The following is a 23,283-nucleotide window of genomic DNA, read 5'->3' on the forward strand; positions in this document are numbered from 1 at the left end:
GAAAACTTATCTTGATTTCATCAGGTACCTCACAATTTTCAAACCACAAAAGGTATCCAAGATTTGTCCCATACGTGCCCCAGAAAGCTGCCTGATTCAAGCCCTAAGCTTGAGGGCCCCAATCCCCAGGGCAATAGAAATGAAAACAAGAGAGATTACAGGGTCACTCACTTTGGGGTCTGGACCTCCTTTTGTTCCTTGGCGGCCTGTAGGCAGGGCTGAACCACTTCCAAGAGTTTGATTAGGACATTAAGGATGCCACTAGATTCAACCACCCAAGCACAAGGTAGCTTCAACTCCTGATTGATTAATCAAAGGAAAAAAAATAAAACAAATACCAGCTTCTACTCAGTATCAAGGATTAGCATGGTATAGAACATAAGAGTGAATGCTAATAGAATTGGTTGAATTCAAATTGCATTTCCACCACTTACCAGCTGTGTGGTCCGAGATTAGTTACTTAAATTCTCTAGGCCTTGGTTTCCTCATGGGTCAAAGGGAATAATTTCTATCTCCAAGGTAATTGTGATACACTGTGCCAACATAGTGGCTGGTACATTAGTATGTGCTTAATATGGAAACTGTTACTAGTATCATTAATATCATTAAGACCTGTTACCTACGCTAGTTGAAAAGCTTCTGATTTACAGACAACCTTTATAATCTTCCAAGGAAGATGGAATAATTAAACACAGCAACATAGTTAATGGTTCCCCTTACAAGGGCTACATAAAGTGTTACTGATGTAACAGGAAATCACTGGAAGTAATTTAAATGGCCGACAATAGGTAGTTATTTAAACTAGGGGACCTCAAAAAGATGGAATAGTATATACATGACGTGGGAAAATATTTGTAATATAATACTGAGAGAAAAGAATACAAAACTTTCTAAATACTCTGATCCCAATTGTTTAAATGTACAAAAAAAAGACTAGAAGAAAAATATTAGCCTGTCATTTGTGATTTTTTTAAAAAGGGGGGCTCATGAGTGATTTCTTTACGTTGTAATGTTTTGGGTGACCCCCAGCATTCAGTACTTTGCAACATTTCCCACAAGTATCTATTCACAAGTGCTATATAATAAGAATCACCACTTTTATCGCAAAGGAAAGCCCTGAGACTGTAGACACACAGACTGACACATATATTGGACTTAACTCCTGAGTTGCTACAAGGGTTTACTCCATTAAATCCAGGTTTTACCATTAAACATGATAAGCTAAGAATGAAGAATCACTTGCTCAAGGTTAGGTGCCTCCTAATTCCTATGATGGCTGGAACAAGAACATGTCCTGGCCAAAGCACGCTTTACCTCAAATAATCTGCTGACTGACCAGGTAGGAAAGAAGAGTCAGATTCTATCTGACACCTATTACCAAATTTCCACATCCTACCCCACTCTTTGGCTGCTAGTTAGTTTTCCTCAGAGAAGCCAAAAATATTCCACAACTTAACTGTAGTAGTCATTCTAAGTACCTTCTTATAATTACACCCCATCCCGCAATCCTCTAAGACCCAATTCAATTAACATTTGTTCTGAGAAGCCCTTCTCTCATTATCCAGAAGTGATGTATACTGCCCCCTCTGAACTCAGATAAAATTGTTTATGCCATTCATGTGGCATAGAATGCTGTATTTTGTACTTAATTGTGTGCATTACAGCCTATTAGAAGCTGTAGGCTATGAAATGCAGACATTTCCTTCATTTCTCTTTACCTTCTTCAATGTCTCAAATGGTAGGTGTTTGATGATTCTTTGATGAATGAATCACAAGGACCAAAAGGTCTAAATCTTACCTCAAAAAGCAGTGTTAAAAGCAAGATTCTAGTAGCCAAATTGGAGGCCTGGGGCAGGGTGGCCATCTGACTGATCCACTCTGACACAGTTTTTGTGTCACTTGTTGTCAGGGGAAGAGCGGCTTTGATCAATACATCAGCAGCTTCCCACACCTAGGAAAGCAGAAAAGTGGCCAAGTCAAAAACTGTAGATTGAGTATGATGAGGTATGTCAAAACATTCTCAACCTTATAAAATACTCCCTCCACCTCTAAATACATTCACTGAAGGAGAGGGGGTAAATATTAACATATTTACTATAGGGTGTCTGTATCAAAAGAAGATGTATGCTATTAAAGGAGCACCTCTAAAAAATTATTTTCTTAGGCTAGATTACAAGAAGTCTAAATTCTAAGTTAAAGAAAATGAATATTTTTAAAAATTTTCTGGTGCATATACAGAGTCAACCCCACAAAGGTTCTACCAACTTAAAATCTTTCACTACACCCGCCCCAGAATTATCATTAAAAACAGAAAACAAAAATCCCAGTTAGAAACATTGGTCTTGCTTTAGTATGCACGTTAAAAATTTCTTGTAATGAATTTTATGTAATTGCTCTTGTCTATTAAGGTTTTAGTTTGCTTAAAATCACTTCTATAAGCTCTTAATATAGATTAAAGATAACTAAACATTGGTCATATCTTGTGGGGGGAAGAAAAAGGGTTTATTCAGTTTGCCTTTTACTCTTGTGATGTTTCCATACACTAAAGTTATGTTTACATACAACACTTACTTTCTTCCTCTGTCTCTAAACTTAAAAAAATATATAAAACAAGATTCCAATGATTTAATAAATACATAAATCATAAAAAAACAGTAAAGGAAATACAACCAAAATGCTAACTGACTATGTGGGAATTTAGGGTAATTTATTTCTTATTCTACTTCAACAACTAGCATACATTAATTTCATAATGAGGAAAAACACTGCTTAAAAAAAGACAAACAATAGGTCACAACTACTCATTCGGATGGGGACTCATCTGTCAGAATGGTTGTTGCATAGGAGGAGAGGGAAAAACATTTATTTAGGCCAGGGGGCCTAACTTGGCTCAAGAGTGAGAGACATTTTTGACATTTTAGATGAATCTAAGAAGAGACACCTAGAAAAAGAGAGCTTTGTTTTTTTCTTTCAAAGATATTTTTTTGTGTGTGAAGCAGTTAATTCATGTTTTGCAGGAAAACACTCAAGAAAGAGCTAGATTACTAGAGCTACAGAATTCAAAGAACGAATACATCCATATCAAATAAAATGCAAAAATACTCATTAAAAAAATAAAAAAAGAAATCAGGTTTTGATAGATGGCAGGAAAACCATTTTACATACTCCCCTCTTCTGGCCCCTGGAGAACTTACCTGATTGACTACTTGCTTCAGAATCATGTCTCGATAGTCTGCTCCATTACGTTTGATTGCTGTCATGATCAGATCACACACCCGGTACACTGTGTCTGGGAGCTCATCAAGAAGGTGAAAGCAGCCTGGCAACATGGTATCTGTGAAAGTGTGGAGTTCATCTTGCTCCAATGGATCAGCATCCTGGAACTTCTCTAGACATTTAGCCTCTTCCTCTTCCTGCTTTTCCCGAGCTTTCCGTTCCTCCTCCTCCTTCCGGCAAGCAACTTCCTGGAGGCAGGGAAGGAAGAAAGTGAGAAGACTCTAAAAATGTATCTGCCCTACCATATGAATATTCTCTACCTTCTCCTCAAGCAGGTGATACATTCGTTAGAGTGTGGCAATGAGTATGCGGGCAGCCACACAGGCTAAAGCAAGACAGGGGAAGGACACCTCCAATCCTCAAAGCACTGGCAACTTAGGTGCATCATCCTACATCACCCCTCACAAATATCATTTGTAGACATTGCCCTGCATTCTCTGCAGGTATGGTAAACTGAAGTAATTATTACCTAGATTCCTAGGTAATAAAGACAGCCAAGTTTGGCCTAATGGGTACTACCAAGGACATTTTGGGCCTCTTATTTGACAATAAATATTAATGCTTCATCTGTTTCACTTAAAGCTTCAGGTCAATGTAATGTAGATTAGTGATGGCAAGGTTGGGATGAATGAGTATTCACATGTCTTTGTTTAGACTTTAATTCGACCAATTACTCTGCAGTAGTAGCAGAATGTTCATAGAAATACTAAGATTAATGTGTCAGGCCCTCTTGGAAGCCCCGTTTCCTAGTTACCTCAGGTGACTCTGCCCTTTGATCCATTGGGATATCCTGTCCCAGAGACATGGCAATTGCTCTCATCATCTGGTCCTCTTCGGACATACTCAGATCCTAAAGAGCAACAACAGAAAATCCAGCAACTATACACACTCCAAGGAACTACACACACAACTCATAAGGAACCAGACATCCTGTGCTCAAGCTTTAGAGAGGAAGAGAAGGGGCTCTGAATGCTGCTCTCTAGAGTCAAACTCAATTAGGCTTACCTGGTCACTTACGAGAACGAGAGGGAAAAATCACAATAAAATTAAATATAGGAAAGGAGCTTCAATGTGACCACCTATTTGGCATCTCACAAGAGAGCCTTCCTATTACTTTCTTATTATGCATAATTTAAGAGTTCCTCTGCAAAGTCCAGTAATTTCCATGACTAGGAGACAGAAAGCTTCTGCTCCTTATATTCTAGAGCTATGAGAGTTAGCATATAAAGAAAATATTGGCACGGAGAAGTAAAGCACATCAGCAGCCAAACCAATGCCCTGAAAGATTAGAGCCCCTGAGCCAACTCACCCGAACAACTCCTCCCATGATCGGGGGAGGGTGGGTTAGAAGGTACTCTGTGGCCTGCTCCATGGTGCTGGTGTTCAACAGGGCCTCCATAGCATGTTCCCTTGTGAAGCCCATGTCCATGAGCTACAAAAAGAAGGCAGGATCTCAGAACCATGGTAAAAGAGAAATCCAAATGCATTTTAAAAAGAAAGGAATCCTTTTAAGACGTAAACAAGTTTTCCTAACTTCATATGAACTGAGAACATTTATAAGGTTAAGGCAGTTAGATAACGTGAATGATCCTTTCTGCCTGGTGCCTCCATACCATTTACACAGAGCTACACATTGAGGCAAGGAGCCAAGGTGATTCTCAATTCCATCCTTTAAGAAAATTCACCTAGATGGTTATTATCATTAGGAAGATTATTCTAATTCAAAGATTGAGACACTCACAGAAGCAAAACTTGGTCCCACTTTTCGTGAAGACAAACTGGCAACAGAACAAGAGCCTGAAAAACTGACCCAGGAAATCTACAACTAGGAAATAATCATGAGATGCACAGAAAAATTTGTAGAAAAAGAAACTATACATCACAGCTTTACAACATCAAATAATAAGAAAATCAACATATCCAGCAATAAAAGAATGATTAAGAAGTAAAAAAGACCCATTTTCTTAATGACAGTGGTATAAGCCTGCATACTGTATGATGTTACTATGTAAAAATTAGGCATAGAACTAAGTGATGAAAAAAAGGACATAATGACTATTTTGTGTGGTGATATTAAGAATGCCTTTAAAAAGTATTTCAGTATATTTCTAACTTTTCTTTAAGTGAGCACTTTTAACTATTATAATAAAAAAAAGTGGCATGTACATATAGAAGACATGTTTGAACAGGACTCTAGATATAAAGAGAACACACATACATACACACAAATTGCAAGAGGAGTACGCTAAATGCTGTTTGAGACTGAAATGTGAGGATCTAAGTGCATCCCCCTCCGCCGCCACTTCTAGCCTCCAATTTTTTAAAATTTAAAAATGAAAACAAAAGTTTTATAGGTGACTAAGGTTTCCGAAAGCTCTTGATGGAAAATAAATTTGGGCCACGATATTCCTTCTCTTCATAGACTAATGAGAAAGTAGCTGAGGACAGTTTGCCTCCAAAGAACATGGCAACCACAGCCTACTGAGAATACGTAAAAGACTTCCAATACTAAACAATATGCTTGGGAGGACACAAATCTTTTACCTATTAGGAGTACTGAAACTATTCTCCAGCTTTCTCAGGAGAAGAAAATAAAGAATAAGAGAGGGAACATATTTAAACCTATCCCCTAACAGGACCAGGCATTAAGAAACTTAGAAACCCCACGAGCAGTATACTCTCCGGTGCAAAGTCTTGGCCCTGGAGTGTGAGGTCAGAACCCCACCTGTTGTAGTTGTTGCTGGTTGACTTGAGGTTCCCGGCGGGAGCCACCTTCCTCTTGTCCTGTATCCTCTTCTCCTCGAGACCCCTCCTTCTCTTTGCTCAGTCTTTCTCGAATAACAGGTTCTCCTCGGAGGATGTGGCACAGGATGGCCAGCATGGACTCAGCCATTCGCCCACCATACACCTTCAAGGGTTTCCGGTTCCACAGGTTCTTGATGCAAGTAAAGGCTGCCTATAAGTCATTTGAAAAGCTGTGTGAAGATCATTTTGTTTCAATTCAAAACCCCAGGAAGAATAAGTCAAAGACTTATGAGACGGTCCTTCCACAATCAGTGCCAACAAAATCCTAGGCAGTACTGAGGTTGGGGGGAGCCCAAGGAAGTACAGAGAAGGGGCATTTAACCCAACCTGGAAGTACCAATCTGAAGTTTACAGTTCAAATGTTTACACCACAGAAAATTATCAAGTGATCTCTATCCCATTCTGCAAGGCAGCCCTATCTGGGAGTAGGATCCAGTGAGTGGTTCTCTACCAATCGAGTTGTTTCACTAAGAAGGACAAAACAGAGTGGGAGCTACCCAGTTGGCATGAGAAATTGCTCTTGGTTTTAGAATGCTGACTACTCACTTTCTGAGTTACCACAAGGAAGCGGAGGGCACTGAATTGTGGAAAGTTCTGAACACCTCCAGGCAATTTGGCAGGCAGTGAATGTGGAGATTCAAGCACCGTGGTGGGATTCACCATCTTCTCCACCAGCATTAGCCAGGCATCTAGGAATTCTCCTGTGCCATCAGGTAAGTCTGAATGTTCTAATCCCTCAGCAACAGGAACTTTGCCTCCCATGGACAGAGCCCAATTGAATGTTCTAAATTCAAATAAGAGAAAGTATAGAGATAGAATATTAGTATTTTAGATTGGTGATGGGGAGAGAAAGGGACACATTCAAAAGCTTCCCAGTCCCTCCTCTTGGAGCTACTGCTTCCAGTCTATCCAACATTTATTAGCTTTACCCCCCACCCCTTTTTTTTTACTTGAAGTATAGCTGGTTTACAATGTTGTGTTAGTTTCTGGTATACAGCAATTCAGTTACATATATATATATATATATAGTTCTTTTTCATTATAGGTAATTACAAGATGTTGAATACAGAGCTTTACCTTTTATTTGGGTTTTTATTCCAGCTTTATTGACATATTATTGACATATATTTGTTATACACATATATGGCAAAATTACTACCACTTCTAGCTTTACTTTTAAAGCCAAAACAAACAAAAACCCAAAAGTGAAACTTAGCTTAGAATCTTCTGACCAAAAGAAGCAGAAAAATGATCATATTCAGAGAAAACAGCAGAAAAGGACAAGTCTATTAGAAAAATATGTACCAGACATTACAAGCCAAATGAAGAAAAACAGAGACTTACAAACATTCCTAGGACAGGCTGAATCCCACCCTCCAGGAAGATGGAGATAAATACAGTTAGTTCCTGAAACGTGAAAGGGTATACCCAATGGCTGTCCCTATGTATCCCACTGTCACAGGATAGGTGGCTTAGAAAGCTGTGGGCTGCTAAGGCACACAGAAAAGGCCAAACTCCGAACAATGCTTCTCTGTAAAGCAACATGATCCTTACTCAAAAAGAGCATTGTGGCCTCCAGAGCAGAGAAATTTTTGCAGCATGAGGTGGTAGGGATACTTCCTCTCATCAAACAGCATTGGGGATGTAAAACCAACTGAACAGATGAAGAATGTCAGCCTGGAAGAGGGAAAAAGCAAAAAGTTAACCTTCTCTGAGGCAGACACAGAAGCAATGGGAAATTCAAGTAAAAGCCAAGAGTAAAATTTAACATTGCACTGAAGTGACTGATAGACTGACTAGAATGCAGGTGGGTGACTAGTTTGGATATTAAAATTTCTAAGGCAAAAAAGGGTGACAGTTCCCACCTACTAGTAAATACAAGGTTATTGGAATGCAGTTTGATTACAAATGCTTTTAAAATCTCTATATTTTAGACTAGGCAGAACCAAAACAAATAGCTTAAACAGTATTTGGGGTACACATTTAAGAGTAAAACAAGGGACCTCCAAGTCCTCTAATTCAGTGGCTCACTCTGCATTCAAGTGGAGAAGGAACCAATTAGATTCTTTCTGCATCTCAAGCGGAACCTCACCTGAAGCGTGGAGTAGGCGTATATGGTGGAGGCTGCCAAGATAAGCCCTTTGTGAGGAGCTTAGTGAGAGCTGAGGCCGTTGATCGAGCAGCAGGTGTTGGTGCTGTGGTGGTGCTGGCAGCATGATGGCTCCTTCTCTGGCGGACAGGAGACCCCACACAAAGTTTAACAAGGAGTCCAAATAGCTCAGCCAGTGCTCTGCCTAATCTAGAGGAAGCTGGAACCCAAAAGTCAGAATAAGGCTGTACAGCATTTTCAGAATGGTTTCATTATAACAGACACATTACTGTTAATACATTTTAATGACTGACTACTCCCTCCCACTCAAACATTCTATGAAACACCTGGATTTGTCTCTACATATGATATCTGAAAAGGAAGCTCCGCAGGGAATAAATGCCTCTTTTGAAGGCAGGAGACTGAGAAGTATGTTGGCATTCAATATATAATAAATATGAAAGACAAACAAGATAAGCACTCACACTGTTAGGAGATATAAACTGAAACTACCTTTGTAGAAAGCAATACACAATATGAACTATTTAAGTAAATGATATATCTATGTATTGAATTATGGAGTCACGTAAAATGCCTACAGAGAACTTTAAAAATGGCAAAAATGCTAACAACTTAGACCAGAAAAGAACATCACATATATACTAGTATCGTCTCATCATAACATTAAATGTATGGTCCCCAAAGGAAAAAAGGTTGTTAGGAAAAGCATGAAAATTTAAAAAGTGGCCTTCTTAACACATTATATTTGGGTAATTTCCTTGCTTTTCTTAAAACATTTCTCTGTACTTTTTCTATAGTGAATATTTATTACTCCTAAAATCACAAATGAAAATGCTGTCACAACATGTCTGAAATAAACATTATTTCATCATGATCCAGGTCTGAATCAAAGCACATCTCTTAATTATACACATGTATATATGAACCCACTGTAAAAAAAATAGGCTCTACTTGAGCTGGTACCACATATCGTACCCCAAAAGCTCAGTAAGCTCTGAGATATACAGCATAAGAAGAAAGGAACAGGTCTTTTCTTTTTCCCAATCCATCCAAATTAGGATCTCCCAATCCTAATGAGGGATCAGGCTACAGATACTCGCACTGCCTGGCTGGAGGTTGGGTGGGCCTAGACTCTGAAAGCCTAATGCATGTACACATTAAGTTTGTACTTTTCCACCACCGTTTTCAGGTGAATAGACAGCAAAGTGGCTCAAAGGTAGTCAGCAAGGATAAAAGAGAAAAACAAAAGGCCAGTAACCATAGAGAAACAGACATCAAAAGCATGGGCTGGGCCCACACAGAAACCTCAGAATGTTCCAAGGTCACAGAGGTCTAACAAAGAAAGGGGAGATAAACATTAGCATCTTCTTGGATGGTCAATTTTTCTTCAATTTGGGGAAAGCGGCAGTAGACTTTCAAATTAAAACAAAGGAGCAGAATTAAACAAATTAAAACAGAACATAAAATTCAAGGAGGTTTAAAATAACAAATGGAAACACCAAAGGCCATATTTTGCTTGCTTTTGGGCAGAGCCCCCAATTCCCAGGAGTTGTCTACATTTTCCTTCACATTAAGGTGTCAGAAAGTGGCAAATGTACAAAATTGGTAGAGGTACAGAACACAGAAAATAGGTTCCCCACTGATTTTACATTAAGGGGCAAAAGATGGCAAAGACAGATCAGTGCACATCTTTATTCACTGTTTTGGTTGCACCGCACAGCACGCGGAATCCTAGTTCCCCGACCAGGGATTGAACCCGCACCCCCCACAGTGGAAGTGCAGAGTCTCAACCACTGGACCGCCAGGGAAGTCCCCAGTGCACATCTTTAATGTGGTCTTGCATCATATTACTGTAGTCTCCACAGAGCTGGCAAAGTAACTACTAAAACACAAATCAACTATGTCACTTGCCAGCTACACTTGAGGGACAGAGAAAGGAAAAGGAGACTGAGTGCAGTAGCCAGACAGGTAACAGGAAAGCAGGAGGGCTTAATATTAATACCACAAAAGCCAAGAAAAGAGTATTTTGAGAAGGAGGTGATAGGTCAACCATCATGCTGCGGAAAAGTGAGAAGTGGACTGAAAAGTATCCAATGGACTTAGCAACAAGGAGGTTACAGATACCTCGGTGAGACATTTCAGGGAAATGGTAGGAGCAGAGGTCATTTGCAGTAGTAGAAGAGTGAGCAGGAAGAAAAGGAGGGGTAGACTTGGCTTTCAGAAAGCGATTCTCTCATCTCTGTATCCCTAACAGTACAGAGCCTGTCACATGGCAGACACCTGAAAATGAGCCACCAAGTTTAAAACTTCCTTAAAGGAAACAATACAGCCATACCAGGCTCTAAAAGGGAGCAGAAGAAAGAGAATCACCTGACAATAACGGCTTGATTTGCTTGATTCTGGCAGCCATGGCAGGTGTGATTTTAGATTTGCCCTTAGAGTCTGAAGCAGTAGGTTCATCTGTCTCCATAGGAGCCAGCGTGTCACCATCAAGCCCAATGCCTTCCAACAAGCCCTGGGTAGAAGCATCCATACTTCCAGCAGTTCCATCCTGTTCCCCATCTGTAGACATAAGAGGGGAGCAATAAGACCATGTTGACCCAGCACTCACCTGGTTCCTTGTTCTGAAGAGTCCGAAGAAAGAGGTACCTACAGTGCTTGTTACTAAAATGTCCACAACTTTCTAAATCTGAAAAGAAAAAAACGCAAAACTGTACTTCTTTCCCTGGAGTCCTTCTAAGTAGCTAACACTGACATCTTCCAATGAGAGCATGTTAAAAGTCTTAACTTTCAAGGGCTACCTTGGAAGACTGTAGGCACACTGCATGACCCAGAAACTTCACATAAACTGCAGTGTGTGTGGTGACCCCATGCACTCAAGGCGCATACCCCACTAGAATTTTAGAGCTCGTTAATAAACTCATTTGGACATCACAGATTACCACTAGAGAAATATATTTCCTAGAATTTAAGATTTTTGTATATGAATGTGAGATGAGTCTTTTGGGGGGGGGTGTGCTCTTGATCTAAGAATCAGCATTAGGCAAACTATAAAACACATCAAATTTTCTTTCTAATATTCTGGAAAAACTATGTGGAAATGGAGATACCTTTGTTAAATGTGAAAGAAACTGCTGGGGAAAAATATATCTAAATTGTTATGCAAGGCAATTCTTTGACTGCGAGTCTAATTTTGTTCTTGGTTTTTAGTAAATTATTTTATTCTTTCCTTGACTTAAAGTTGGTATATTTAAGACTGACAAAATTTGAGATTCTAACACTTGGTTTCGTCCATTTTCGTGTATATTTTATTAATTCTGTCCCCTTCCTCCACAATACAATAACTAGCTGTCATATAAAATCCTTATTTGTTGTTTCATAACTTATGTCTGCTTTATTAGTTCCTTATCATTTTCTCTATCTTTAGCAATCTCAATACAATTTTTAAGCATATCTTTTTTTTAAACATCTTTATTGGAGTATAATTGCTTTACAATGGTGTTAGTTTCTGCTTTATAACAAAGTGAATCAGTTATACATATACATATGTTCCCATATCTCTTCCCTCTTGCGTCTCCCTCCCTCCCACCCTCCCTATCCCACCCCTCTAGGTGGTCACAAACCACTAAGCTGATCTCCCTGTGCTATGCGGCTGCTTCCCACTAGCTATCTATTTTACGTTTGGTAGTGTATATATGTCCATGCCACTCTCTCACTTTGTCACAGCTTACCCTTCACCCTCCCCATATCCTCAAGTCCATTCTCTAGTAGGTCTGTGTCTTTATTCCCGTCTTACCCCTAGGTTCTTCATGACCTTTTTTTTTTCTTCTTAGATTCCATATATATGTGTTAGCATACAGTATATCTGATAGGTTTTTTTAAAAAAAATATCTTTATTGGAGTATAATTGCTTTACAATGTTGTGTTAGTTTCTGCTGTATAACAAAGTGAATCAGCTATACATAAACATATATCCCCATATCTCTTCCCTCTTGCGTCTCCCTCCCACCTTCCCTCTCCCACCCCTCTAGGTGGACACAAAGCACCGAGCTGATCTCCCTGTGCTATGCGGCTGCTTCCCACTAGCTATCTATTTGGTAGTGCATATATGTCCATGCCGCTCTCTCAGTTCATCCCAGCTTACCCTTCCCCCTCCCTGTGTCCTCAAGTCCATTCTCTACGTCAGTGTCTTTATTCCTGTCCTGCCCCTAGGTTCTTCAGGACCATTTTTTTTTAAAGATTCTATATATATGTGTTAGCATACGGTATTTGTTTTGCTCTTTCTGACTTACTTCACTCTGTATGACAGTCTCTAGGTCCATCCACCTCACTACAAATAACTCAGTTTCATTTCTTTTTATGGCTGAGTAATATTCCATTGTATATATGTGCCACATCTTCTTTATCCATTCATCTGTCCATGGTCACTTAGGTTGCTTCCATGTCCTGGCTATTGTAAATAGAGCTGCAATGAACATTGTGGTACATGACTCTTTTTTTTTTTTATTCTTTTTTTTTCATGACTCTTTCTGAATTATGGTTTTCTCAGGGTATATGCCCAGCAGTGGGATTGCTGGGTCGTATGGTAATTCTAAGTTTAGTTTTTTTTTTTTTTTTAACTTTGGGTTTATTTAATTTATTTATTTATTTATTTATTTATGGCTGTGTTGGGTCTTCGTTTCTGTGTGAGGGCTTTCTCTAGTTGTGGCAAGTGGGAGACACTCTTCATCGCTGTGCACGGGCCTCTCATTATCACGGCCTCTCTTGTTGCGGAGCACAGGCTCCAGACGCGCAGGCTCAGTAGTTGTGGCTCACAGGCCTAGTTGCTCCGCGGCATGTGGGACCTTCCCAGACCAGGGCTCGAACCCGTGTCCCCTGCATTGGCAGGCAGACTCTCAACCACTGCGCCACCAGGGAAGCCCTATGCTTAGTTTTTTAAGGAACCTCCATACTGTTCTCCATAGTGGCTGTATCAATTTACATTCCCACCAACAGTGCAAGAGGGTTCCCTTTTCTCCACACCCTCTCCAGCATTTATTGTTTGTAGATTTTTTAAAGATGGCCATTCTGACTGGTGTGAGGTGATACATCATTGTAATTTTGATTTGCATTTCTCTAATGATTAATGAGCATTCTTTCATGTGTTTGTTGGCAATCTGTGTATCTTCTTTGGAGAAATGCCCATTTTTGGATTGGGTTGTTTTCTGGATATTGAGCTGCATGAGCTGCTTGTATATTTTGGAGATTAATCCTTTGTCAGCTGCTTCATTTGCAAATATTTTCTCCCATTCTGAGGGTTGTCTTTTCGTCTTGTTTATGGTTCTCCTTTGCTATGCAAAAGCTTTTAAGTTTCATTAGGTCCCATGTGTTTATTTTTGTTTTTATTTTTATTTCTCTAGGAGGTGGGTCAAAAAGGATCTTGCTGTAATTTATGTCATAGAGTGTTCTGCCTATGTTTTCCTCTAAGAGTTTTATAGTGTCTGGCCTTTCATTTAGGTCTTTAATCTATTTTGAGTTTATTTTTGTGTATGGTGTTCTAATTTCATTCTTCTCCATGTAGCTGTCCAGTTTTCCTAGCACCACTTATTGAAGAGACTGTCTTTTCTCCATTGTATATTCTTGCCTCCTTTATCAAAGATAAGGTGACCATATGTGCATGGGTTTATCTCTGTGATAGGTTTTTTTTAAAATTTTTTATTTATTATTTATTTATTATTTTTATCTTTGGCTGTGTTGGGTCTTTGTTTCTGTGTGAGGGCTTTCTCCAGTTGCGGCGAGTGGGGGCCACTCTTCATCGCGGTGCGCGGGCCTCTCACTATTGCGGCCTCTCTTGTTGCGGAGCACAGGCTCCAGATGCTCAGGCTCAGTAGTTGTGGCTTATGGGCCCAGTTGCTCCGTGGCATGTGGGATCTTCCCAGACCAGGGCTCGAACCCGTGTCCCCTGCATTGGCAGGCAGATTCTCAACCACTGCGCCACCAGGGAAGCCCCTCTGTGATAGGTTTTTATACACAGAATTATCTTCACTGTTTTCTTAATAGTTTATCAAATTCATTTTCGCCCTGATACAGAGTATAGGAGAAGAAAACTTTCTAGAAAAGCTACTTCTGTTAATTTTTGGTTTGTTGCATTACGGTCAGAAGATTGTATTGGGTGGGCCAAAAGGTTCATTCGTTTTTTTCCATAAGATGGCTCTAGTAGCACTTAGTTGTCTTTTAACTTCCTTCAAAACAATTTTGTTAGATTTTATGTGACAGCTGTCTTATCAGCATGCATTTAAAAAAAGACTTATTAAAATTGGTGAATTTCTGTGTAGCCATTTTAATATTGAAGATGGGAGGGAAAAAAAGCAACATTTTCAGCATATTATGCTTTATTATTTCAAGAAAGGTAAAAACGCAACTGAAATGCACAAAACGATTTGTGCAGTGTATGGAGAAGGTGTTGTGACTGACTGAAAGTGTCAAAAGTGGTTTGCGAAGCCAGAGCCACTTAGAATAGTCATTTACCATTTTAACGTAAGAAATTAAGCTTCTGAAAAATAAGCATACAAAAAAAATTAAAGACCCACCATAATCTTTGTTACAGTAATTTCTAAGAATCAATCTTACATTCTCAAAAAACTACATACAAAGATGTTCAGTTTTCAAAATAGTACATTAGAAACAACAGGGAATGGTTAATTCATGGTACCTTTACATGGCACTTAATATTAAGTGAAAAGAGATCTGTAAAATATTATGTCTAAGATAATCACAACTATGTTAATAAAACATACCTTCAGGGAAAAAGATTAGCAGATACTTCCAAAATATTTTTTGTGGTATAAATATGGGTGATTCTTCTTTCTACTACATTTTCTAATTTTTATCATTGTGGGTATGTATTTTTTTAATAGAAAAAATAACTGAAAATAGTTTAATTTTAAAATAAATAATTAAAAATTAATGAACGGAAAAAACTGAAGACTACAGATGATAGACCTACTAAAATTTCACAATAGACCTATAAAGACAGAGACAGACAGAACTTAAGAGAATTAATGGCTAGGATTTTAGTTTCTTGGAGTTACCTGATCTTTTTCCGCCCTGGGTCGTACCTGCCTTCTCATCCTTTGGAACCAGTTTCTGCATGTCTGCCTGACCAAATTCACACCCAGATGGCAGGCTGCAAGAAGAGAAACAGTGAGCAAAAAAACCTCTGATAACTCATCTTTTTAATGTTGTGCTTGGTCTCTGACCTGCTTGGCTGACACTATCCCCCTCCTATAGCAGGTAAGTTAACCTAATAAAACATCTGCAATGATGGAATTCCTGAGGTCGTACTCAACAGGTTTCCAACTCAACTCTTTATATCTGGCTAACAACAGGACCAAACTGTAAACACCCACCATGCTGACACAGCATAATTGAGATATCAGGTTAAAGATGACACATTTGTAAGGAAGTCCTTTGGCTGATAAGTGGGAAGGACAATGCTATTGGTTAAATGTTGTGTCTCCTCAAAATTCAAATGTTGAAATCCTAATGTCTGATGAGACGGTATTAGTAGTAAGGCCTTTGGTAGGTGCTTAAGTCTTAAGAGTAGAACCCTCATGAATGGAACTAGTGCCTTATAAAAGAGGCTCCAGAGAGATTCCTAGTCCCTTTTGCCATGTGAGGATACAATGAGAAGTCTGCAATGTGGAAGACAGCCCTCACCCAACCATGCAGACTTCCAGCCTCCAGAATTCTGAGCAATAAATTTCTGTTGTTTATAAGGACCCAATCTGTGGACTTTGTTATAGCAGCCCGAATGAACTAAGACAGACAAGGAGGCCTCTGAACTCTTTACCTTTCTATCCTTGACCAAAGCAATACCCCAGGCTCACTAAAGCTTAGTTTCTCTGTTAGGAAAGACAACAGAGATAGTAAAAGAGATGACCATTTCCTTACCTGTTTGGGGTACACAGGGAGAGAAGGACAGTGCTTTCCCACACCAGGGAACAGTATAACTGGCTCAGCTTGCTCAGAACACTCAGACCCAACTGAGAGCCCCACTGGTTTACGGAGATGGAACGAATTTCACTCTGTAGCCAAAGTAAAACAGGTGATCTTTGGGATGCCCTCTGAACATTTATATTCAAAATCAACTTTCAGCTATTTACAAAGGATAAGGGATTTCTATTTTTCCTTCCTTACTATTCTCAGAGTTGTGTACTTCATCAAAATTTCCACACTTAAGAGATCATAGTTCCAGAAGGTATTCTCTTACAATATTTACAATCTGTCTCTAACATCCCTTCTCATTTCTTCTTTGTAAAATGAAAAACAGGAGTCATAGGCAACTCTGTTCTTCTAAATGGAAGAAACAGTTTTATAGACACATTGACAGCTTCCTAATTTTTTTAGATGGTGAGGGGGCTTGTTATTTCCTGTTTATTTCTTTATTTCAATCAATCAAATCACTCCCTAAAGCTCTGCTATGTAATTTAATTATTTTCTAAATAGTTTATAATTGTGCTTTTCATTTATTTTGATCCAAAGAACACACTCCTAGCTCAACAGCATAAAACAGGGCTGCTAAAAATACGACACCAATAATCTTTAGACTTGATTACTTGACAACTAAAGGTAGCAAAACTGTAAGCACTCAAAAAACAAATAAACAAACCCCCCCACCCCCAAACTTCAACTTTCTGGAGCCATAAGAGGACCCTCACATGGACTGCAGACATAGGGTTTGATATTTAGGAAATCTTTAGTAATCTGTTAATCACCATTAACTTAAATGTTCTGTGGTCAAATTTCCTTCTTGCCATCTTATTATCAAGCCTACACGCATTTGTAGAAAGATTAGGAAGTAATACGGTCAGATGAGCACCCAGTTGAGGCTTGTCTGCTAAAAAGGGTGACTATACATCCCTAAGGCCTATATGGATGCTACAGATCTATTAATACCTGTATTTATCTCAACCTCTTTCACTCTCAAGAAGGTCCAGCTGACAAAACAAGTTATATGGTCACCCAACTTCCAATGAAAAAAATACTAAGGGGAAGTGAAACTAGACAGCAACTTGAAGCATAAACTTAAGTCATCCACCCAAAAGAACTCACCCTAAAACTGTTCTTTCAGCAGCTCGCCTAGGTAGAACTGCTTCTAAGTACACTAAGATGCCACGTATATGCCCTAGGTATTTTACCGACTTTAAACCAACATGTTCACACTTAACATAATTCTTACCTGTCCAACTCTACAAGTATGAACAAACATCATGATGTAGGCGTGGGCAGCAGTGAGCGCATGCAGTAGAGGTGTGGCTTGAGCTGAGAGGGTAGCATCAGCGACATTGCCAGCACAAGCCAGTTCTCGCAACAACACTGAGCCCCCAGGGGATTCTATTGGGCGGTGTAAGGGCTCCAAGGAGGAAAGAATGGAGTCCAACTGAAGGAGACCCTCCTGAAGGACTTTGGGTTCATGTGACAGTGTCTGAAATAAGAAGAATAATTAAAGCATTAATGTACAATGAACTTCATATGCATGTCTTAATAGTCATGATGAAAGAAGTGGAAGACAAGTCTCACAAATTTCAGACCTGGCCATGGTCTTGCACCTGGTAAATGGTGGAGCCAAAACATGAACGAAGGTATGACATACCTAAACGCCTTTTAGAGCAACACATTACTTCTCTTGAATGAGAGGCTTTCAAAGGTGGTAGGCCAATCAAATTTAAAAGATTGTGATAGCCAAACTGGACTACTGTTACAGCAAGGACTCCATGCTGTAAGATTAATTCCAAATTTTGCACAACAGGGAGCAATGTTAGGCAAGGTTCCAAAGCATGGAAATGAACCACTATTACAAACGTTTTTTTCTTACCACAATAAGAGAGACAATTCTAGGATAGGCATCAGCTAGGCATTTTCTTATTTTGGAGACAACTCAAGGATTATATGGCCCCTGCAATTTCTTTCTGAGTATGAAGAAAAATCTTGACAGTGAACACTATCACTTGCCATTCAAAGATAGGAGAACTTATGTGCCTTTCCTACGGCTTTAAATAAATCTATCCACCCTCACACAGTATCTTACAGGTAGGATAAAGATGGAGCAGCCCTTTCCCCCCCTCTCTCTCTCATAAATAGCACTTAATTAAATATTTGCAAAAAGAAAAGCAAAATAAAATATCAAATGCAGATATCACAATTATGGATCTTTCCAAGTCCGCAAGAAATTGGATTTCTGATTTTTAGCAGAAATTACTTATCATTGCACAACTCAGCTAATAAATAAGCTTCACAGATTTAATCCAATTCCTATAAAAATCCCAATGGCTTTTTTTTTTTCAGAAACAGAAATATCTCTCTTAAAATTCGTACAGAATCTCTAGGGACCCCAAATAGATATAGCTATCTTAAAAGAGAACAAAGTTAGAGGTCTCACATCCCCAGATTTGCAAACTTACCACAAAGCTACAGTTATCAAAAGTGTAGTACTGGCATAAAGACAGACATCAACACCAACAGAACAGAGAGCCCCAAAATAAACCCTTGCATATATGGTCAAATGATTTTTGACAAGGTTGCCAAAACAAGGGTACAATAGAGAAAGGACAATCTTTTCAACAAATAGTGTTGGGAAAACTGGATACCCACATGCAAAAGAATGAAGCTGAACCTTACCTTACACCATACAAAAAATTAACTAAAAATAGATCAAAGACCTAAATATAAGAGCTAAAACTATAAAACACTTAGAAAAAGCCATAGGATAAAAGCTGCACGACACCGGATTTGGCAGTGATTTCTTAGGTACGACACCAAAAGCACAGGCAATGAAAAGTTAGAAGCAAAAACTAAACAACAAAAAACCCCCACAAAAAACAAACTGGACTTCATCAAAATTAAAACCCTTTTTCACATCAAATGACACTACCAAGAGTGAAAAGCAACTCATGGAATGGGAGAAAATAATCTGCAAATCATTTATCTGATAAGGGATTAATATCCAAAATATATTAAGGATTCTTACAACTCAACAACAAAAACAGACAACCCTATTAAAAAATGGGCTCTCCCTTTTCCTCAGAAGCTCTAGGCTGATGAGAGAAGGAAAGCATCAGGCAATTGAGGGGGAAAAAAAGTGCCAGGCTATCTAGAGAAAATGTGAAGAGATGCTCCAGGCCAATTAGAAGAATTAGGCAAGAAACACACAGATGTGCCAGCCTTCTGAGAAGCACCAGCCAGCAATACCTTACTTCTTTGAACTTGGAGGAACGGCTTCATCTCTACCCTTCTACCTCAAAGGGAATCTATGCCAAAATGCTCCAGTGAATGGAGGACACACTTGGATTTGTGAACTGAAGTGAAACGCAGAATCTCTGAGCCTTGGTTGTTTTGAAGATTGAAAAATCTTGTTCAGCATGGATGACCACCAAAAAAGCAATCTAAAGCCATCTATATGTCACAACTGAGACAAACTGGGGAGTCTGTTGTCAAATAAAATGTACTGTTTCGGAAAAAAAAAATGGGCAAAGGCCCTGAACAGACATTTTTCTAAAGAAGACATACAGATGGCCAACAGGCACATGAAAAGATGCTCAACATCGCTAATCAACAGAGAAATGCAAACGAAAACCACGAGATCTCATTTCACATCCATTAGGTTGGCTAGTATGAAAAAACTAGAAATTAACAAGTATTGGTGAGGACGCAGAGAAATCAACCCTTGTGCTTTTGCTGGTTGGAATGTGAAACGGTAGAGATGTTGTGAATAATACAGTATGGCAGTTCCTCAAAAAATTAAAAACAGAACTACCAAATGATCTAGCAAATCCTACTTCTGGGTAGATAACCAAAATAACTGAAAGCAGAGCCTTGAGTATGATCTCACTTTAAAGTCAAACTCAGAACCAGAGAGTAGAACGGTGGTTGCCAGGGGCTGGGGGAAGTTGCGGAGATGTTGGTCAAAGGGTATAAACTTTCAGTTATAAGATGAATAAGTTCTGGGGATCTAATGTATAGCGTGGTGACTATAGTTAATAATACTGTATTATATACTAGAAATTTGCTAAGAGAGTAGATCTTAAGTGTTTTCACCATACACAAAAGCAGGGTCTGGAGAACACACCCATGTTTGTAGCAGCACTATTCGTAAGAAGTGGAAGCAACCAAAATGTCTATCAATGAATGAATGGATAAACAAAATGCACTTTAAACATACACTGGACTATTATTCAGCCTTAAAAAAGGAAGAAAATTCTAACATATGCTACAACATGGATGAATCTTGAGAAAATTATGCTAAGCAAATTAAGCCAGTCATAGAAAGACAAGTACTTCATGAATTCAACTTACATGACATACCTCGAACAGTCAAAATTCAGAGACAGAAAGTAGAATGGTGGTTACCAGGGGCTGGTAAGGAGAGGGGAATTGAAAGTTGTTGTTTAATGGGTGCAAATTTCAGTTTTACAAGAGGAAGAGAGTTCTGGAGATGGGTTTCACAACAATGTGATGTACCAAACACTATTAAACTATACACTTAAAAACGGTTAAAGCGGTAAATATCATGTTATATCTCTTTTACCACTATTTAAAATAAAGCAACTTCATTTTTGGGCAAAATTTGAGCAATGAACTACAGGTCAATCATGCTTAAAATACACAACTATCAAGCCTGAGAAAGGGGAAAAAAAATACACGGCTAAACAAACCAGACTGTGTTAAAACCCACTTCCAAAGCTTTCTTGGAGATTTATTTTCCCTTCCAAAAAACTCATATGTTAGAACTATATACCAAATTCAGGAACAAAGAACAAACACTTTGACTTTTCAATGAGAAATAACGTGGCACACTATTTATTAGTCACAAAATCCACTTACAGTACATAACCTCAAATTTCTTCATTATGTTTTAGTTGAAGGGGAGACCACAGTAAAAACACGTATATAGAAGTATTGCAAAATTGATTTCTAAAAGAAATGAAAATATTCGGCCAGATGCTTCTTACCAATATGGATTTGCAGACACCTGCAACAGCCTGACAGGCTGCAGATGTGGGAAAGTCAATGGGCAGATTGGGAAGACCCAAAATGGTAACCAAAGGCAAGAGTCCTTTCTGATTCACAAATTCCTGGCAGTGGTCATCGGTTGTATTGTTGCTCAGAATAGATTCCACAAATTTCATCTAGGTAATAAAAATTAAAAAAAAAAGTTAGAGCCTGACACTTGGAACTAAAATGCCAGCTTGGAATTAGGACAGGGGTAACCTTATAGTCATGAAACCAGTATTTTCTAGAATATCAAAACCTCAGGTAAGCAGTAATAGGTATATGAAATGACCCCTAAACATCCAGAAAATAAGGAATTACAACTTCTTCCCAATATATCTTTTCAGCCACACCTAAAGTCACATAATCTGAGAAGCACAGAGAGGTTAAATGACTTGCTCAGGGCCACACCATGAATTAGTGGCAGAATCAGGTCTAATCTCTTAATTTGCTCATTTAGTGCTTCTTGCAGATAATGTGTTGCCTCTCCCCTGGAAGCAAACATCATGGATACTTTTCTTCAAATATGCTCATAATGCAAATGAAACCTAGAACTCTGGAAGAGTGATTCAGACTAAACAGAGCATTTTGTAAGGGTAAGAAAGTAAAATACGGGAAACAAACACACAGGCAAAAGAGAAACCATCTTTGGAAGTCTGGAAGTGCTTACTGGGCTAGAACAAATGCTAAATAGGCTTCCCCTTATAGGTAAATAACTCTGGGAAAATTCAAACTCTTCCTTTTTTCCTGTGAGACACACAGAAGTTAAAAGAAAACACCACATTTTTATTATTATTATTATTATTGGTAAAAGAGAAGTTAATGGGAAAAAAATGGCAAGTAACGGGAAAAAAATATGTTGGGACACACTCAAGGAACATAATACTGGACTGGCCTAACAAAGCCCATTCTCCTCCTGTTTGGATTCCAAAGGGGAATCAACAGAAAATTGGGAATATTCAAAAAGGGACTGTTAGCTAATTTTTGGCAAATCACACAGAACAAGGTTTACACATCTTTCCCCGCTGCTCTCTGCACTTTAAGGGCCCCAGTGAAAATAAACACAAGTCATCAGACTATTTGGTAACCCCACACATTTTCCAGAAGAGCACACACCTTTACTCAGATTGCCCTACCATTAATCTTACCACATTAAGGATGTAATCCATGAGGGGAATAGGAATACGTTCCTCTGTACCAACAACCCTGTTAAGGGAGAAAAGAGTGAGTTTCACAGAAATTCACAATACCAGTGCAAAAGAACAAAGCGAAGAAAAGGAAACCGTGAAATTCTAGTCCTTTCTCTCAGTGAGACTTATAGCCTTTAGTATATAGCACAGAAAAAAAAAAAAGAAGGAAAAAGAAAAGAGCTGAAATCAATTCTGAAGGTAGCTTTCCTAGCCTGAGTAGGTTGAGAGCACAAAAGGAAAAACCAAGCTTTCACAAACTCAGCACTTGTACATATCGCAAAAGAAATTATTCTATCTTAAGCAAACTATTGTAGGAGGAATTCATCAATATGAAAATGCTAAAAATAAGCAAGTTCAATTAAGAGACTATTTAAATATTTGCTTGAAGAAAGGAGCTAGGCAAAGAAACAAATACATAAACATCTTACCGTGTTCTTGCATCAGATTTAATGTTATAGAGAGCAGGAAATGGAATTTAATTTTGGTCAAGAATCCATGCTTAGATTGGTAAACCATTCAGAATAGTCAAAGTTGGTCAAAGATGAAGGCAACACCCAAGGCCTCCTTCTCTAACAACCTTTTCCTGAACTACCCAAAAATTGTGATCAGGTCCTTTTGCTTCAGGTGCTTCAATGATGCATTGAAGATAAGAAGGCTGCAATAATGCCATAGCTGCAGAAAATGCAGCCTTTAGACCAATGGCTACACCTTGGCTTTTGTAAGAAATAAACAGAGGGAAAAACTCCACAAAGTATATTGAAATGAAACAAAATCTACCTAAAACATAAACCCTAGAAAAGGACAAAACTTGAGTTGAATAAGGAACAGTTTAGATATAGGCCCTTGGGAGAAATTTGGGAGAAAAGGGCAGAG

At 38.8% G+C, this 23,283-nt stretch overlaps 1 protein-coding gene across 15 annotated transcripts in view; it reads right to left on the reverse strand.

The window, feature by feature from the left end:
* The window catches only part of HUWE1 (HECT, UBA and WWE domain containing E3 ubiquitin protein ligase 1), a 140,923-nt gene that overhangs the window by 45,256 nt on the left and 72,384 nt on the right, over window positions 1-23,283 (reverse strand). For 14 of the 15 annotated variants that reach the window (XM_082376504.1, XM_082376503.1, XM_082376501.1 and 11 more), the window contains 15 exons: window positions 22,369-22,426; window positions 21,181-21,357; window positions 17,412-17,657; window positions 16,124-16,257; window positions 15,262-15,356; window positions 10,562-10,753; window positions 8,174-8,390; window positions 7,636-7,758; window positions 6,628-6,865; window positions 6,002-6,232; window positions 4,586-4,708; window positions 4,031-4,126; window positions 3,195-3,464; window positions 1,799-1,951; window positions 172-299 (listed from right to left, as the gene is read on the reverse strand). In XM_082376504.1, the coding sequence (XP_082232630.1) occupies window positions 172-299; window positions 1,799-1,951; window positions 3,195-3,464; window positions 4,031-4,126; window positions 4,586-4,708; window positions 6,002-6,232; window positions 6,628-6,865; window positions 7,636-7,758; window positions 8,174-8,390; window positions 10,562-10,753; window positions 15,262-15,356; window positions 16,124-16,257; window positions 17,412-17,657; window positions 21,181-21,357; window positions 22,369-22,426 (2,481 nt within the window). The remainder of the gene's footprint in view (window positions 1-171; window positions 300-1,798; window positions 1,952-3,194; window positions 3,465-4,030; window positions 4,127-4,585; window positions 4,709-6,001; window positions 6,233-6,627; window positions 6,866-7,635; window positions 7,759-8,173; window positions 8,391-10,561; window positions 10,754-15,261; window positions 15,357-16,123; window positions 16,258-17,411; window positions 17,658-21,180; window positions 21,358-22,368; window positions 22,427-23,283) is intronic. The other variant, XM_082376505.1, reaches the window with a different exon arrangement.

Source organism: Balaenoptera borealis (assembly GCF_965194805.1).
Source record: "Balaenoptera borealis genome assembly, chromosome: X".
NCBI classification, from domain to species: Eukaryota; Metazoa; Chordata; class Mammalia; order Artiodactyla; family Balaenopteridae; genus Balaenoptera; species Balaenoptera borealis.